This window comes from Montipora capricornis, chromosome 8 (assembly GCF_036669925.1).
Source record: "Montipora capricornis isolate CH-2021 chromosome 8, ASM3666992v2, whole genome shotgun sequence".
NCBI classification, from domain to species: domain Eukaryota; kingdom Metazoa; phylum Cnidaria; class Anthozoa; order Scleractinia; family Acroporidae; genus Montipora; species Montipora capricornis.
The window spans coordinates 41,118,718-41,136,217 of NC_090890.1; the positions used below are offsets into that span (position 1 = coordinate 41,118,718).

At 39.8% G+C, this 17,500-nt stretch overlaps 1 protein-coding gene across 1 annotated transcript in view; it reads left to right on the forward strand.

Moving 5' to 3' along the window:
• LOC138059024 (delphilin-like) overlaps positions 1–17,500 on the forward strand; it is a 29,132-nt gene that overhangs the window by 3,567 nt on the left and 8,065 nt on the right. The window contains exons 2-23 of the mRNA XM_068904516.1: positions 151–305; positions 468–656; positions 766–837; positions 1,612–1,703; positions 1,789–1,858; positions 2,433–2,730; positions 6,864–6,934; positions 7,178–7,329; positions 8,340–8,456; positions 8,870–8,947; positions 9,787–9,891; positions 9,970–10,269; positions 12,017–12,112; positions 12,718–12,923; positions 13,746–13,827; positions 13,911–13,973; positions 14,997–15,124; positions 15,440–15,508; positions 15,606–15,692; positions 15,801–15,869; positions 16,661–16,747; positions 16,889–17,018. Coding sequence (XP_068760617.1) covers positions 151–305; positions 468–656; positions 766–837; positions 1,612–1,703; positions 1,789–1,858; positions 2,433–2,730; positions 6,864–6,934; positions 7,178–7,329; positions 8,340–8,456; positions 8,870–8,947; positions 9,787–9,891; positions 9,970–10,269; positions 12,017–12,112; positions 12,718–12,923; positions 13,746–13,827; positions 13,911–13,973; positions 14,997–15,124; positions 15,440–15,508; positions 15,606–15,692; positions 15,801–15,869; positions 16,661–16,747; positions 16,889–17,018 — 2,716 coding nt within the window. The remainder of the gene's footprint in view (positions 1–150; positions 306–467; positions 657–765; positions 838–1,611; positions 1,704–1,788; positions 1,859–2,432; positions 2,731–6,863; positions 6,935–7,177; positions 7,330–8,339; positions 8,457–8,869; positions 8,948–9,786; positions 9,892–9,969; positions 10,270–12,016; positions 12,113–12,717; positions 12,924–13,745; positions 13,828–13,910; positions 13,974–14,996; positions 15,125–15,439; positions 15,509–15,605; positions 15,693–15,800; positions 15,870–16,660; positions 16,748–16,888; positions 17,019–17,500) is intronic.

The following is a 17,500-nucleotide window of genomic DNA, read 5'->3' on the forward strand; positions in this document are numbered from 1 at the left end:
TATTCTTGGGTTCTTAAATTGTACGGTAGGTGAATGTTATTAAAGAAAGTAGAAATCATTTTGTTATTTATTTATTTTTAGATGTACATGTTTAAATTGCATTTTATTCAACTTATTATTTTTATTTTATTTTTTGTTGTATTTTATAAGATGAATTATTATCTGGCTGGACAAGAATCAAAGAAGAAAATGCTTATAAAAGCCTTGAATCAGTATGCAAGGGACAGGTCTGTTGAGGACTTAGCTCAGAGTTTAAAAGGGATCCTTCAGACGCCAGTTGAAAGAAGGCTGCTAAAAGAAATAAGGTAACTTTTAAGTCAATTTGGTTTGTGGTTTTTTTGAAAACTTGTCAACATTCTAAAGTTTTGTATGGTATAATTAATAATCCAGAACAAAAAGTTAAGTAATCATTTGCTCATTATGATAATATATTTTTAAATGTTGATTTTTCAACTTTTTTCACTCAGAGCTTTTACCCCCAAAAGTGAGCAGCCATTGTTTGACGTTCTGGTTGGAGTGAATGGTGAAATCATGCAGACCCAGAAAGACACTGCAGACGATAATTTCATCCCAGACTTATCAGCTTCTTCAGACCTGGAACTTTCAGAGTATAAGGGGCATGTCCGTCATAACACTGCTCCTGTTGGCCGGTTTGGGTGAGAGTGATTTTTCTAAATTTAATTTTTATTTTCTTGTAAGACCGATGCAACTAGTTATTTTTTATTTACATTGCAATAGTAATTGTGATAAACATGATTTTTTTAGCACTTGGTCCCACAGAGCACCAAATCGTGTGTCAAGGCCACAGTTGGAAAATAACACTGCTGCTAGTCCAAGGTAATACCAAACCTTTTCAAGATTTTGCATCTTTAGTATGTAGATGTACCATAGAGGGTTTTAATTGTTATAGCCAACATGGCTATAATAACAGTTAACAGTTTAACCTGAACGTAACAAGCATTTTGGCTTATTTTACATGCTTCTTTCCACTGGGGTTGACTTTTGAGTGATCGTTTTGAATGTGGCCGCACAAAAACCTGGACTGAAGTCATATGAGAATGTGAGGGGAAAGGGGATAAGGAGTGAGAAACCACCTGCAATCAACCCCTCAACATTTTCAAAACCTTAGTTCACCCACAGACAGAGAAAATATCGTTCCTGATTGGCTGATGAAGTGTCGGAAAAAATCTGCTGGTCAAATTTACTGCTCCCTTTCAGAAAAAGTAGAAACAAAACAGAGTGGAAAGAGACGACAATCTGTTTTAAATAAATTGAATTTAATACATGTAAGGCTCAGGGCAACCTAGTTGGTGGCTGCCAGATGTATCCATTGTGGAGCTAGATTTCGTATCGGCAGAAGATGCACTGGACAAAGTATTTCTCAACATAGTGAAATTACATTCTAATAACTTCCGCAAATAATTGTTCGCTATATATTATTGTCAACAAAATAAATTGCACACAGTAGAAACATGGACAGGGAAACCCCTTCTGCCATCACTACTGTAATCATTGCCCCTAATCTCTGGTCTCTCCATGACTCCATCCCTTACATGTAAATACATGTAAATTCTTGCTGCTCAAAATTAAGGTCATACTTTTTTTTCACAGAACTGTTCAGGTGAGAAGAGAGGGATCTGGTGCAGGGTTTGGCTTTACTCTCAGTGGAAATTCTCCAGTGTTTATAAAAAGTGTTGACAGAGGTATTACGTGGCTATCATACTTTGGACGTACCTTATTATTTTGATGTTCATAATGGTTTTTTCAAATTTGTTTTTTTGTGATAAGGTGGACCTGCTTTTCATGCTGGACTTAAAGCTGGAGATCATATTCTTGAAATAAATGGACTGAATGTCAGGTTGGTCGTAAAATGAATCAAACATTTTATTCCATATGATACAATGTAGGTTTAGACAGATCGAATCATTAAAATTGGTATTCTTACCACAATTGCTTGTAATCTGGCAAACCTGATTGGCTAATTTGTCATGGTTGAGAAGACCCTTGACAACGCTGCTTTCGTCGTGCTCATGTCAATGTGCCATGCAACGTTATTGTAATAGCCAATCGCTCAGTTTGGGAAATACAAATGTAAGCCAGTCAGATTGTTAAAAAGTTATAGACAAAGTTTGCTCTTTTTTTGTGTCACCATTTTGGTCATGCTCTGAAATAAACATCTTCTTTGAAGTTGAATATTATGGTAAAGAACAAATTGAGGTTGTCTGTACTCTTATTGATAATGGTAATTTATTCATTGCAGTGGTCAAAATTTGTTGTGGACTCATGAAGCACACAACATCTTGACCACTGTGATGACGAATATCATTGTCATTAAGACTATAATTGTAATAATAAGTATTGAATGGATCCAGTAAAATGCCAGTGAGAATAATATGTATAATTTTTAAATGTAAATTGTTTTTTTTCTTCAGGGGGAAGCCACATGCCCATGTAGTACAGCTGTTAAGGGGAAGTGGCTCGCATCCAAGCTTGCTTGTTCAGTGGCGACCCACGAGTGCATTAAAACATCAGTCCTCACTGTCATCCATTCCTGCATCAAGCAAGTCATCCCAACACTCTGTGACATTTGAAAATGAAAGACCTGCAACTATGTCGCGATGCTCATCAATGTCATCAAGGGCATTCTCTACACGGAGTGGTCTGTTTTTGAATGGTACAAGTTATGACAGAAGTGATCTTCGCTTGCTATCCCGACAATTCCAAATACAGGTACCCAGTTAATATCGTGCACATTGTCATAGACCTTCGACCATCTGTTGTGTATAATTATGATTTCTTGCTACATGTAGCTACAATGTTGGCTCTTAATTAAGGAGCATGCTTTGCCACGTCAACAGGCTGTTTTTGTTTAGGCTATAGTACCAGTAATGCTGGAATCCTGGACTTCCAACCATTCTGCACCATTGCACACATTTTTTATAATACCTGTACTTTTTGTGTAGTGGTTGTCAGTGGTTACAAAAATGCATTTCAAAGTTACAGTGTGACCGGGAAAACCATGAACACCTGAAAGATGTCAAGAATCTTATTTCTGCCCAATCAGTTATCCAAAATCCGCTCACTAAACTGCAGAGTGTTTATGTTTGCAGGGCAAAATTTGTGTTTAGATTTTACTGGTAATTGATTTAATTTGAGCTAATTCTGGTCATTTTGCAAGTAAGAGATAACTTGAAACAAACTAGGGAGAAATGATTTTTCTAGACAAAGACACATCCTTCGACTAATAATGGTTATTCAGTTTGCAGTTTTGGTGTTTTTGCTTCTTTATTACGTGGAATGCCGAAGGCATACCACGTCTTAAAACCGGGCTGGTGTAAATGTGCATACCCCACGGATATGGAATTAAGCTCCGATCGGGTGATTTTACCTTTATACCCTTCAGTATATCTGAACTTCCCTGCCCCAGTTAGAAACCATATACTTTCCATGCGCTTCGCGATCATGTACGCGCGCTAGACCACTCGGCCACTGCGACACAGTTCTGTTGCGATGAGGAAAGCAACTATTTATTGTGGAATCTTTCCGGCGGCCATGATTGACACAGTATTAAAATATTCGATAAAGTGGACAGATGTTTTTTCTTTGAGAAAGACAAGCTTTTAAGGTAAGAAGAATTTTCTACGTTCTTTCTAGATCTTGCTTCGTACTTATACTTGTGTGTTCCGCTGTGAACATTACGGTATTTTGTACAGAACGAATACTTCATTAGGAGTATTTTGCATAGCACAAATACTCTAATATTTCTTGGGAACCGGCTTGTTCAGGCGTTTTGACATAGAAAAGAAAATAAGAAAATAGCTTTCAACGGCCAAACAAAATAAAAAATGAAATCAAGTTTTAAAAAAACGAATTACTGATGTCCGTAACGGGGACTTCGCAGCAGTCCCCCATCCAAGTACTAATCTCATTCGGAGGAGCTTAACTTCAGCTGACACCTGGGCTAACATCAACGATTGAGATCTTTGTGTTAAATTCGCACATGTATCTTGTCGGACTTTATTAAAACTTGAAAGAAAAAAAGTAAACTAACAAAAACCCGGTGTCTTGCCGTCATTTTGTCACAGATTCATCCTTTGTTTCGTGAGTTGTCAGTATTAAACGTGCAAGGTAACTTGATCACAGGCGGCCGCTAAAATCGATGTCACTTTCCATTTTGTGATTTTACTTGTACGACCAAAAGTACAATAGAAAAATTGAACTCAGATTGAACGTACAAAAATCTCCCGAAATGTTTTTCGCTGATGGTAACTTGTATTATATTCGTGGCACAAAATTTATGATGTCTTCATCTCGCAAATTGTCTTATTCTCGATCGACACTTCCTAAAAGTTCCTTCTGCTCTCCTTAAAAACTACATATCATTGTTTAGCTACTTTTGTGTCAATATTTGTTTTGCATACATGTAAGGCAGGCTAACAAAATCTGTACCTTGCTTAGTTCACATTTTTGGGCATTAAAATAGGATTTTTGGTCGTATGTTCCTGACAGCAAGTTGCCTCTTTTGACGTCTCCCATCCAGTTACTAACCCCGCTGGAAAGGGCTTGACTTCAATGTAAATTGGTTTTGGAAAGCTGTCAGAAGCTCAGAGTACACGCTTAAGCTTGGCTGGAAAGGGCTTGACTTCAATGTAAATTGGTTTTGGAAAGCTGTCAGAAGCTCAGAGTACACGCTTAAGCTTGTAGTGAAAAAGAAGTTGTAAATGATCAAATTGTCAGCCTTGAAGCTAACTGTTTCTCGATTTGCTTTTATTTTCTTCAGTCGTTCTGCGTTAAGCACTTTACTGAACCACATGTCTTCTCAGGGGGTATCTACCAAAGATATACCATGACACTGTAATGATTTACGATATCAAAACAATATTGTGTACCACAGTTGTTAGTTATGTGTCGATCAGACCGAATCTTCATCATCCTCCCTGGTAAACCACAGGCATTACCCTACCCTCTGTGCCAGAACAGTGTTGGTTGTTTTTCTTAAACAACCGAAACTGTTCTGTGCTTGCCCCTTACGGCACTGACAAAAGTACCGTATGTTAGTACTTGACCGTAGCCATTGGCCGAGAAACTAATCTTAGCCAAAAGGCCGAAAAGCGATCAGGACACGGGAAAACTTACGTAAAAAAATAGTGGAGATATGGGATTTTGGCTGGGGGGAGGGGGGGGGGGGGTAGGGGAACTGAGGAGATCTGGGATATTTTTTAAAGTAGGAGCGCATTGCGTACATGTACGTGTGGTAGTGCAGTAACTAAACAGTGTGTTCTCGAGAAGCGATCACTAGGGTATTTTTGTTTTCGTGTTTGATAGTTTTTTGTTCAGCTCGAGTGCAGAATCATGATGAACTGTTGTAGTTTGTGAGAACTATTTACTACTTGTAGCTTTTGTTGAGTTTTGAATCGATAAGAAAAAGAGTTTTGGCGATTTCAACCCAGACTGGACTACTGGATTTAAGCTTTTTCCTTGACGAGATTTCAAATTATTGTGAAACGTATGGTACCAAGTTACTCTAATACTGAAATCAAGAATATGGAATTGTAAAATTAGAACTTTGGACTGGACTATAGAACGTGCAATTACGGAATTTTACATTTTTGAGCATTCTGAGAAATGGAGTTCACATGTTGTCTTCTTGTCTTCACCAAGGCAGATTTAAACAGTTTGCAAGAAACTAAACCAGGATTATGGAACCCAGAATTCGAATACATGGTCCGGTTGTGTGAAAGCCGATTACCTTAATCCAGGATTAGCGTAAACTTTTGTTTCATGTTTTCAACTTTTTGGTGAAAGTTTCCTTTGCTTATTGACTTCGTCTAATGTAAAGTTTCACGGAATATCAGCCTTGAACAGCATTTGGGAGTAGAGAATAAAACTTGTTTGTTCATTTTTAACCTGAGATTAGCATTAATCGACTTTTGAACAACTGGCCAAGGATGATAAGTTGTTGAACTGTGATCTGTAATAAGTTTTTCGGATGATTTAAGGCTGATCTTGTAATTTTTGGATGAACGTAGGTAAGGAAGCAAGTGAAACTGTAGGATTGAAATAAAGTCTCATTCCAAAAAATAAATAATTGAAAGATCCCGTATCCCGAGAACCCGCTAATAGGGCTTCCTTGTTTGCATTTGCAAATTTAGTAACATTAATATTGAGTTTTTACAACAGACAACTTCAAGTTATACTACAGATGTATCTTTCTGGTAATCTCTCGCCATTTTCCGAAGTTTACCTGTACTTGAAGTTCACTGTAAGTGGACAGTTTGTGTCAACTGTTTGCGCATTCCACGGATATGCCTTTGGAGGCGTCTTGTTGGCTTAAAAACAAGCATTCCTGACATATTTTAGATGTTCATTGTTTTCCCGGTGGTACTGTAAGTACATTTACTTCAGAGATGGCTAGAGGGTGTTATTTGCTTTGCTGGGACCCAGATACTACATGTAGCACCCAGAGACATTCTGAGTACAGTACATGTACACACCTCTGCTCAAAGGAGGTCTCAAGATCAAAAGCCAGATTAAATATTGGTGTGCTGGCTTACTCTATAACAAGGTCCCATCTACTTTAAAACTTAATGATCTACCCCTATTTTGCTGACCAAACTATTAAACCTTAGCCTCTGTGTTCTGTATAAGCTGGCATGCACTAAGAATGTCTCTTAACAGTTTTTCCCTTGCTCAATGGGCAAGTTCGCCCAGTGAGGTAAAGGGTTAACGAAAAATTGAGCAAACTGCCACAACCATTAGATACAAGAATCATGAAGAGTTGTTCCTTTTCAGCACATGTACAGTATTTGCCCTTTGAAATCCTTTGAAAATTGTTTGTGTTTTTTTTTTGGAATTCGTCATAGATGAGTCAGCTACTTACACGCGGAGAACAGCTGGTTATTAAACAAAGCCTTAATCGATACAGTAAAGAAAGGTAAACAGCTGTTTTATTATAATTGTCAATTGTGATTGTCAAGATTGAACACTACTGCACGCTGTTGTCATTGTTGTTTGCAGTGGCGAGTAGGATGATGACTGCAATTTTGCCAGCGCGACTGTTGATGAAACTTGAATGTGCTTTATTTGGAGTGAGAGAATGTCTGACCATAGACTTCGATTTTTTACATTAGACTTTTGACCATGTTGATTGTGACCACTTAGCTTGTTTATTTTGAAGGAATGTTCAAAGACTTATCAATTCCTTGGAACCTGTTTTGGATGATGGAGCTAAGCTACAGATTCTGCATTACTTGAGTGAGCTCCTTCCAAAGGCAGAGCAGCAAGCATTTGACAGGGCAGCTGCAAGAATGATATCCAGGAAAATGGACAGTAAGCAAAAGGATTTTTTCTGTACCTAAATTTCAACCTATTTGAATGTCTTACATCTGATATTTTGCTTATTACTGTACATATATTTTGCTAAATATACAATTCTTGTACATGGATTATATCATTACAATGATGTAATTTTAGAATGTGAGTAAATATTTACCAAAGAATTAAGCCATTCACTCCTCAGGTGCCTTGCAGGATGCCCCCAGTTGATGATGTACGTAAATCGTCTCACTTCCAGGAGTCAATGGGTTAAGCTGTGTTGCAAAAGTGCTAAATTTGCCCCCCATCATCCCACCCCAAAGACACCCCTTCCCCTCCACCTCTCCCTTTCAGTGTGTAAGTGTGCACTAATCACATTTTCAGTCAGGATGCCAACTTGGGAAAAGTAATTTAACTATCCCTTGTAGTTAATATACATGTAATGTTCCATATCTCTGGAATTCTACAGTTGTATCATAACACTTAATAGTGTAGGTGTTATTTTACATAGTATCATAGTAGAGTTCAGTTAACTAAATGCTAGTCTTGGTTCATGAAAACTTAACAAAGGATCAGTGGTTTCAGTAATTACCAACAGCTGACAAAAGGCAATGGCTTTAATTACTTTACTCCAAGATTAGTCAGCTAACTTTTCCCCTGCATGTAAATTACATATAATTAAAGACAGGTTCCTTCAATGTAATTGAAAGTGAGTTCATAGAGGAAGAGAGAGAGAGAGGGAAAAAGTAAAGAAGTTATTTACCTGAGTTAAGGGTTGGTCTGTTTTAGCAAAAAACTGTGACCTCGGTCTTGAAAAAGCTGCCCTCGGCCTGCTGCCTCAGGCAGCATTTTCAAGACCTTGGTCACAGTTTTTCGCTATATGGACCTCCCAGGTGGCAAATAACATATCTTTATGTCATGTGCATCCCACCTGTGCCATTCACTCCGGCAGTTTTGCTATGGAAACTAATCCTTCCATGTACATGTACCTGGTTTTAATTTGCGTTGTGGGACATTAATTGCAGCTGGTGTCGTTCCAAGTTTGGGGACCAACAATGAGGAAGTTGTTGATGTGCTTTATCGAGTACAAGCCAGGCGGCTTGCTGATGCACCAAGAGCGCGGACCACGACACCTGGAGGGGGTAAGAAAGGATGCTTGTACTTTCACGATGTTGTCATACAGTGTAAGATGTAATGGTTGTTGGCTAGGCTGCTGTGGACCTTGTATGGAAACATACATGTACATGTACATCAATCTTTCTATCATGATAATCTGGTTCTCCTACATTTAGAGTGGGAAAAGCACAAAATTAATGTCTTTTGCATTCATACATTGTACATGTAGACCAGGGCTGAGTTTCTGGAAGCGTGGTGCTAATCTGTGTTAAATTCCATGACAACCATTAGTTTAGTAGTACTGACCATGCTATGGGCAACCCAGTCCACTTGTAAACTACAGTAGCTTGTCGACATGATCTGGTTGTTTGCATTCTTGGCAACATTAATGGCATCCATCAGACTTTTTTAAGCGTGTCCTTGCTTGATTGTGTTCCAGTTTTTTCTGGTGACCCACACAGTAATTGGCCCCTAACTGGTGCTGTCAGAGGCAGGCTTAGCCCTGGACTTGGTTACAGTAAGTGGCAGTTTGTTTACAGATGTATAGGAAATGTGGTTTAAGTTAAAGAAACTGTGGTCGAGTCAGCGTCAATGGCTGTCTGAAATCAGGAAATTTGGTAGTATTAAAACAGTGAGCTGATAAAAGTAAAATGACCATGGAAGGGAGATTAAAAAGCTCCTATTTCAAGAATTAATAATCCACGGTACACCTTAAGAGCATTCAGGAGCTCATTCAACATGTGTCTGTGCATTCTGGATCGAATTGGAATTTGGCAGTGTTGGTTTTTCTGTAGAATGCAAAACAGTCGTTTTCTTCCCTTTTCGGAAGGCGTGAAGCGCCAAAAGCGTGATCCACGGGTGTGAAGCACACGAGTCTCACTCCAGACCTTTCATTTGAATATTGACCGCGTTGCCTGCATTTGCAAAAAAATATGACTGTTTTGCAGTTTAGTTTTTCTGGAGAGGTGAAAACCAGAGAACCTGGAGAATACCTCTTGGAGCAAGGAAAGAATCAACAACAAACTCAACCCACGTATTATGATGCCTGGACCGCTAATCGAACCTAGGCAAGCTTGGTGGGAGGTGAGTGCTCTCACCACTGTGCCACCCCTACGTCCCTAAATTAGCTCCTTGTCAGAGTGAATCAGATTTAGCTCTGTGGCATGGTGATGGAGTTTAACAGTCTCAAACCTTTTTCCATTTACTTTGCATGTCTGAGTGCACCATTCCTTGACTAAAAAAATGCAGTTAAGTTTGCATTCAACCTCTAACCAGTGCACAATTCTGTGGGAATGTAATAATTGGTAGCATAGTTCATTTGAAGTTTTCTCAATGGCTTATTGTCTTTCCGTATAGTTGGACATGACCTTGATACAGTTCCAGTGCGTGGTTCACCAAGAAATGGTTCCCCTGACTCAGGCTGGGATGACGATGATGATGAACTTGATCTCACTGGACTTGGTAAATACTGAAATAATTTTTAAGAGTAAAAGTGTGTATTGTGAGGTGATTCATATGCTTTTTATCTTTGTTTAACAGAAGAACTTGCAGATGCATTATTGGCAGATGAGATGAGAAAGTCTAAAGCAACAAGCATTCAAACACAAGCACAAGTTCACAGTCCCATGTCGGCATCTGGTCGTGGGCAGGAAAGGTTACATGCACCAGTAAGTGGTGATGGGGGCGTTGCTGAGGGATCTGCTGAACTCTCAGGAGCTGGGATGGAAAAAATCCAGCATCAGTTGGCGGTTACTACTCAAGAGCTGATGGAAACTAAGGAGGCTTTGGACAAGAGCGAGAAAAAGCTGTTAGAGATGCAAGAGAAAAGTGAGGCAACAGGTAAGGATAATAATATTTTGAACATTTAAAGTGCTACTACAGTATGATCAAATTTTTATCCCTTGAAGTTTTAGGTTTATCATATAAAATTCCATGCAACGTTAAAAACTCTGTTTACCGTTTGGAAATATCTGCATTGGTTCCCGGGATATTTAAGTTTGAAAAATGTGTAAAATATGCAAATGAGATTACCGCTGATGTCATTCACTCGACCCAATGTAAAATCAAGTATATAAATAGAGCTATCTCGGTCAATTTGCAGAATAGACGCAGAATAGACCATTGAAACGTGGTAGTCTAATAGTTATAATGGCAACACACCTTCGGGTGTAAAGAAATTGGTTCCCATGGCAACTCACTCTTTTCCTGTCCCCTCCAACCTGATTCTATATTTTTGGTGATCATAAGCTCGAAAAACATTAATTTTAGCAAGGCAGCAAACTCTACGTAAGGTACTTATATGCTTGCAGGATCATGCAGATGAGTCACCATTGGCAAATATCAAAATAGAACGCCAAAGGTGGCCAGCAAAGCCCTTAATATCAGTGAGGTCTGGAACCCAGTATGTTGCCATGGTAACAAAACTGGTATGCTATATAGGGTCTTCATATATTGTCTACCAGCAGCCTCTTCTGCGTCATCCGCCAGTCTCTCCACAAATGTCCTCTTGTCTAGTTTGGTCATTTTTTTCACCTCATGGTCCAATTCTGAGTATTTTCTCCTCAGCTGGTCACGGACGCCTTCTGACTGGGTGGAGTTCATTCGCTGCTTGACTCCTCTCGTTGTTTTTTTTTTTTGTCCCAGGTCTCCCGTTGTATCCCTTCCTCATTTTAAATCCAAGGACCTTCTCTCCCGCTGCCTTAAATGCCTGATTAAAGGAGTCAATGTTGATCTCCTGTTCTTTTTGATCCGGTCATCTCTCAGCTTACTGGAATCGAACTGTTGTCCCCTTCTCTGTCCTCTGTGTGCCCAACGCAGCTTCAGTGAGACACTACCACCAGCAAGTTGTGATCACTGGCGACATCTTTGAGGGCTTATTAGGCCCGGGAAAATGGTTTAAACATTCGCTTCAACATGCGTTCGATTTTGTTGAACGATGTTGAACGATTTTGACTGCTGGGCTGGGCAAACGTTTTCAACACATTATCAACATTTGATTGAGAGGGTTGAGATGGTATTCACTCCCAATCTGCAGCCTTGGTTATTACTATGGATACAGACATGGATATGATTGTCATTGACAGACCAATAGACCAATTTCGATATATTAAAATTCAGTCCTAAACAAAAGATATCATCTCGATGCTCTGGGGAATAAACTCATACAAATCCTTCTATTTATTCCCCAGAGCCTCGAGCTGATGCTTTTTGTTTAGGACTGAATTTTAATATATCGAAATTGGTCTATTAGTGCGGCGCACACGCACCTCATTACACATTCGCGGTATCAAAAAGAACTCTTGAATGGTTGCTGAAGCAAGGTTAAAACGCTTTTAACTGCTCGTTTCGGATTTCCAGATCGTTCTCTTATTATACACATTTTGGAGTATAATGGAAAAACCATCTCGATGTGACTTTTTCCTAAAGATTTTGAGCAGTCCTGTTTTCAACATGGATAAAGTCCTTAAGTTACCTTTAGAAAAGAGCCTTTTATGCCGTCTCGTGAAGGATACTCTAATGAACTACCATGTCTGATATTTTGCTCGGAACAATTTGTGTGAATATTGTTCATTTGTCCTTTTTGAAGATCGAAGTAGTGAAGCAAGCTCTCCAAACACATCACCGGAGAACCCTTTGGATGCTGCTGTGAAAGCGCGAAAGAAAGACGAAGAAGACAAGCAAGGCAAGTGGTCTTTTGCACCAAAGAAATGATCAAAAATTCAAACTGATGTTGCACGTCAAGGATTCATGGATTAAATTGGCAATTATGCGCAATGCGTAGGGCCCTGTTGGGGCCCAAACGAAAAACAGCTTTCGCCGGCGCTCGTTAATTCTGCATAGTCGTACTGGTTAGTGTTCTCACTTTGAAGGAAAATGTTACCAGAACCGTTCTACTTCACCCTCTCTTTCGTGTTATTGAAGAAATTTGCTATTTATTCCTGACATTTCTTGATTTATTCGCTCGTTTTCTGTTCTGTTGAATTGTCATTTATATATTGTCAGAAACTCATAAGGGTTGAAACGTGTAACGGCCCCCTGTGTGCTGGGAAACAAGCTTCTGAATATTCGATTTGCTAAATACCATATTTGGAACAACAAGAGAGAAACATTCAACCAATCAGTTCGCAAGAACACCGTGACGCAATGCCACCAATGTTTTCGCGCGAAATTAACTGGAGCGAGGGGTTTCCAAATATGATACTTAGCAATGAATATTCGGAAGCTCTGAACGCGCGTTACACGTTTCAACCCTTATGGGTTTCTGATATTGTACATCCTTCTTTTTAGGAAACTCAACTGCCGCTGTTGCCCCACCTCCTCCTCCCATGGTAGCACCACCACCCCCTCCACCACCTCCACCCCCACCGCCCCCTCCCCCATCTTTAGTACCTCCCGTACCATCCATGGCGGGTCCTGGAGAGCAAATGCAACTGAAAAGAGTCAACTGGGAAAAACTCAGCATTGCTGGATTAGAGAACACTGTATGGGCTCGGGTACGTTTGAAGAAACCGGCAGGAACTTTAGAACCGTAATTTTCACTTTTTTACATTTTGAATTTTGTACAGCACCACCAGTTGCTCACTATATTTGACCGTGTAGGCAAACGCTATGAACCGCAAATGGCCTAATATGAGTTGAGCAGTGACTTCCTGGTGGTGTGGTAGGAAGTTTTGTAGGGACCTTGGACCAACCTCGTTTCCAGGGTCTCTCTTGTATCCAAGAGAGACCCTGGGAACGAGGTTGACCCTGCACCTGTTTGCCATTTAAATCTCAGTAAATTTTTTACACATTAAAATCACTGTAAAATATCTCAAAGAAATCTCAGTGGCTTCAAAATTGACTTTCTTACTAATTTCATCACGCTCTTTCTATTTCTAGCATCTGCTTTTTACCACGACCTTTTTTTATGATTGACAAGGTCACGTGGCACGTCATGCAAAAGCACCCAAAACTTTGCGCTATTTCAGTTTGATAATCGTATTGTGTGGCAAAAGTGCTAATGAGCCCATACATTCCTTTTCAAGCCAAAATTGAACACTGAAAGATACTTGATCCATTGGGCTCAAATTTTCAGAGGTAGCTTTGATTACCCTCTTAATACATGTAGTCTGTACTAATTTCTTGGACGTAAATTAAAGCGATTTTATTCGGCTCTAGAACTGTAACAACAGAAAGTTCAGAACTAAAATATGGGGGACTCGAGCCGTTTTGCTTTATTAACTAGGCTATCAGGGATCTTGAAGCTGAATTTACTTCTTTCCGTCTAAACTGAGTTACTGTCATTCTGATGAAGTTGTTTTTCTTCTTTTTTTCAGCTTGGGGAGAACGAACCTTCAGAGGAGGTCATAGAGTTTATCCAACTCGAGCAAAGCTTCAGCGCTATACAGAAAGTTTCAAGTATGAACCGTCTCCCCTTTTTTTTTGTCAATTTTAAGCTTTCATGTTTTACAGTACTGATCAGTGTTCTTTAATTTTATCAGGCAAAGAGCAAAAGAAACCAGAAAAACCAGCTGTAATGAGCCAAAAGAAATGTTATAACATTGGTGAGGGAAATCCCTTCTTTTTTTCTCACTCTCTTCAGTTTCGCTGTTGCTGTTGTCCATTTGTCTTCGTTTCTTAACCCTTTCATTTGCAAGATCGGAACGTTCATTCTCCTAACTAGTAACCTAGATTTCTCTGTTGGGTAGTCATGAGAATTTAGGGTTATATCAAGATCACACTTGTTAAGCTGATAATAATCTTTACCCTCGATAGCTGTGACTGACATTTCATTGAAACTGTGTGGAGAATTTACATACATAGCAGGAGCCCAGGAGTAGGAGCCTTCGTTTGCGCGTATCTTTCAATTTTTAGAACTTACCATTGAACGGGAGGGCATTCACAGTTACATTAATTTACTGCAATTTGCATACATTGTTTTTGCTATTTGTGTCTTCGTTTGACAATAACGTTATTCTGATTGGCCATTCTGAACAGTGCGTGAGGAACCAAAGAACTCGTGGCCTTCTAAAAATAGATACGCGCAAAGGTTGACTCATATAGGACTTTTATGAGAGAGGAAAGCTCCTACTCATGGACTACTGTTTTTAGTTTATGCGTGAGTAAAGGAAAACCCTGGACCTGTCCAAAGATGGTAGACAGAAATTGTTTGTACCTGTAAGATGTGCAAAGGCTTACGCCAGATATAGATATTTGGGGGTGCAGGGATGGCGCAGTGGTGAGAGCACTCGCCTCCCACCAATGTAGCCCGGGTTCGATTCCCAGACTCGGCGTCATATGTGGGTTGAGTTTGATGGTTCTCTACTCTGCACCGAGAGGTTTTCTCTGTGTACTCCGGTTTCCCCTCTCCTCAAAAAACCAACATTTGACTTGATATGCGTTCATTGATAATTTCAGTTTATAGTCTCCCCAATTAGTGCTTCAGCGCTAGAACGACTGAACACTTAAATAAAGTTCCTTTCCTTTCCTTTCCGAGTTTGGCTGAGAGGACAACTGTACATTTTGGACGGCTGACAGAAAAACTATCCGAGCGACTGACTGAAAAGTTGTTTTTGTGTTTGTGTTAGCAATTTTATTGGGTCATTTGAAGATGCCATTTGAAGAGATCAAAAGTGCACTTCTTGCAATGGAGGAGAAGAAGTTCAGCGAATCTCATTTAAAGCAGCTTCTACTGTACGCACCGGACAATAAAGAGGTAACTAAAACACCCCCCCCCCCCCCCTCCCCCTTCCTTAACGAAACGTAATGAAACAATCGGCTCAAGACAGGCGAATTACACACATAACACAGTGGACTAACTTTCTGCGGTACACCCAGCGGCCCGCGACACATTAGAATGTCCCTTTTGGGCTGAATACCGTAGATTAAATGCCAGTGATCTTAGTTTTATATTCCAAGGATTTGCCATGGTTATACTTGCATTAGACTCCGGAGTTGAATCTGTTGTTTTCATGTCATGTCAATATTGTTGCAATACCTTATGCCGACGAAAACTACTTTTTTTTTTCAGCTTCAAAAGTTTAAGTATTTTGCAGACGATGTTTCAAAGCTCGACAAAGCGGACAGGTTTTGTTATGAAGTAAGAAATTAAACCTACGCAATTTTACGGTGTTTTTCTTTTATTTTTGGGTGCTACCCTCATTCTCTGAGTTAATTCTAACATTTCTCCCTTTTAGATGAGTAAAGTATCTTGGTACAAACAGCGTCTGAGAGCCCTGCTGTTCAAAGCTCGCTTTGCGGACAAAGTAGAAGAGATTAAGCCGGTAAGATAACTAGTAGAGCATCTGGTAGGGTGTTTTTAGTGGCTTGTTAACGGAAGTCAGTTTCGCTTGCTTTCATTTTGTCATTGGAAACATCTTCCTTGTTTTCAGGACTTGGAAGCGGTTCTTGATGCTTCATCGGAACTCAGAAAGAGTCCAAAGCTGCAAAAGATACTCGAGGTTTGTTTTGAATGTCATTTATGAATTTGCCTGCTTAGTTACTGCAACCGACGAAATCCGGAGGCATCGCTGAACCACGACAAGAGATACAAAAGCGATATCGCGATGTTACAATCAACAAATTTGTGATTCCCTATGTTGCATATTTCTCACTTGAGCTCCGTTTTTTAGCTTTTTGCTATTCTACATGTTCCAGCACTCGGCAAAGTTCCTCTTTGACCTATGGCTGTTTCTGTTTGGGTGACCTCATACACCATAAGCCTTTTTAGAGGTATCAGAGCCAAGCCGGCCACTTCTGCTGGAGAGAACAGGACAGCCACAACACCGGGGACTTCACCCCCTACTCTTGTAACCATTTGCAGATGAAATTACAAAGGCAGTACCTTCTCCTTAGTTATTTTAAGATCCTGAGTGTTGATCCGGCCGGGCTTCGAACCCGCGACCTCCCGCATGACAACCCGATGCTCAACCAAATGAGCCACCTGAGCGCTCTTGCTGAGTGATTGATTTAGCAAACAAAAAAGGCAACTCTCTCTCTCTCTCTCTTTCTCTCATCGCTTTCATCTTATTTCATGCAAGATAGCGGTGGGGATTAGATGTTGAACAATGGCAGCGTTTTTATACAGGTAGTAAATTTGAAAGCAGTCAAAAATTGTTCGTATCTAGCCACGCACCGCGCATAGTATACGCGGTAATGGGTTGTTGTCTTGGTACGTTTTGTTGTTTTCAGCTAGGAAAATGTATTTGCGTTTGAAAACAGTTTTGACCCAGGCTTCTTTCTTGTGTTTTAGTTGGTACTAAAAATGGGTAATTACATGAATAAAGGAAACACGAGGATAGGATCGGCGGCAGCTTTTAAAATTGAGTACTTAAACAAGGTTGGTGCAGTTATCATTACATTGTATTACTTTGGCCTTGCGTTTCGTTTTTATGTAGTAAAAACAACTAATTTACTTCTCAGTCATCCTGGTTGAGTACTATTAGTAATCATGCTTGCGTTTCCGTTTTATCATAAACAGCTCAGCAATACCAAAACATCAGACAACAAATCAACTCTTCTTCACTTTTTGGTGCAAACAGTTGAATCGAAATGCCCGGAAGTTTTAAATATCAAGGACGAAATTCCGTCAGTGCCTACTGCAGCCAAAGGTAGGGAGTTGTGTGGATTTCTGCTTTTCAAAGTTCAGGATTGTAGTATAGGTATTTAAAAACTCAAACGAGCACAGGACTGACTACAAAGACAAATTTTACAGCTGCCAAGTCAATATCTTCGCAATCTACTTTCAATATTATTACTATTTCGTCATAGTGCTTCTTCTTAGTATTTCTATTTTTATAACTCACATTTTGTATTCCAAAGGCTTTCTCGAGTTTTTAACGCCTCTAACAAGGGTTGCTCGATCTGTCCAACCACGGGTTGACGCCGCCATCTTGGTTGCGACAAAAGAGGCCTGGACACTACTACCCACCAACGGATAGTGCCACATTTTCTGTGCGGAGTTCTGCACACGACCAAACTATCACAATGAAATGAATTTGTCATAAAATTTGGAGAAAGTTGTCAAATAAACGGGCAAAAAAAAAATTGCCACACAAAATGTGCTGGTGTGGATGCGCCTAGATCCAGTACT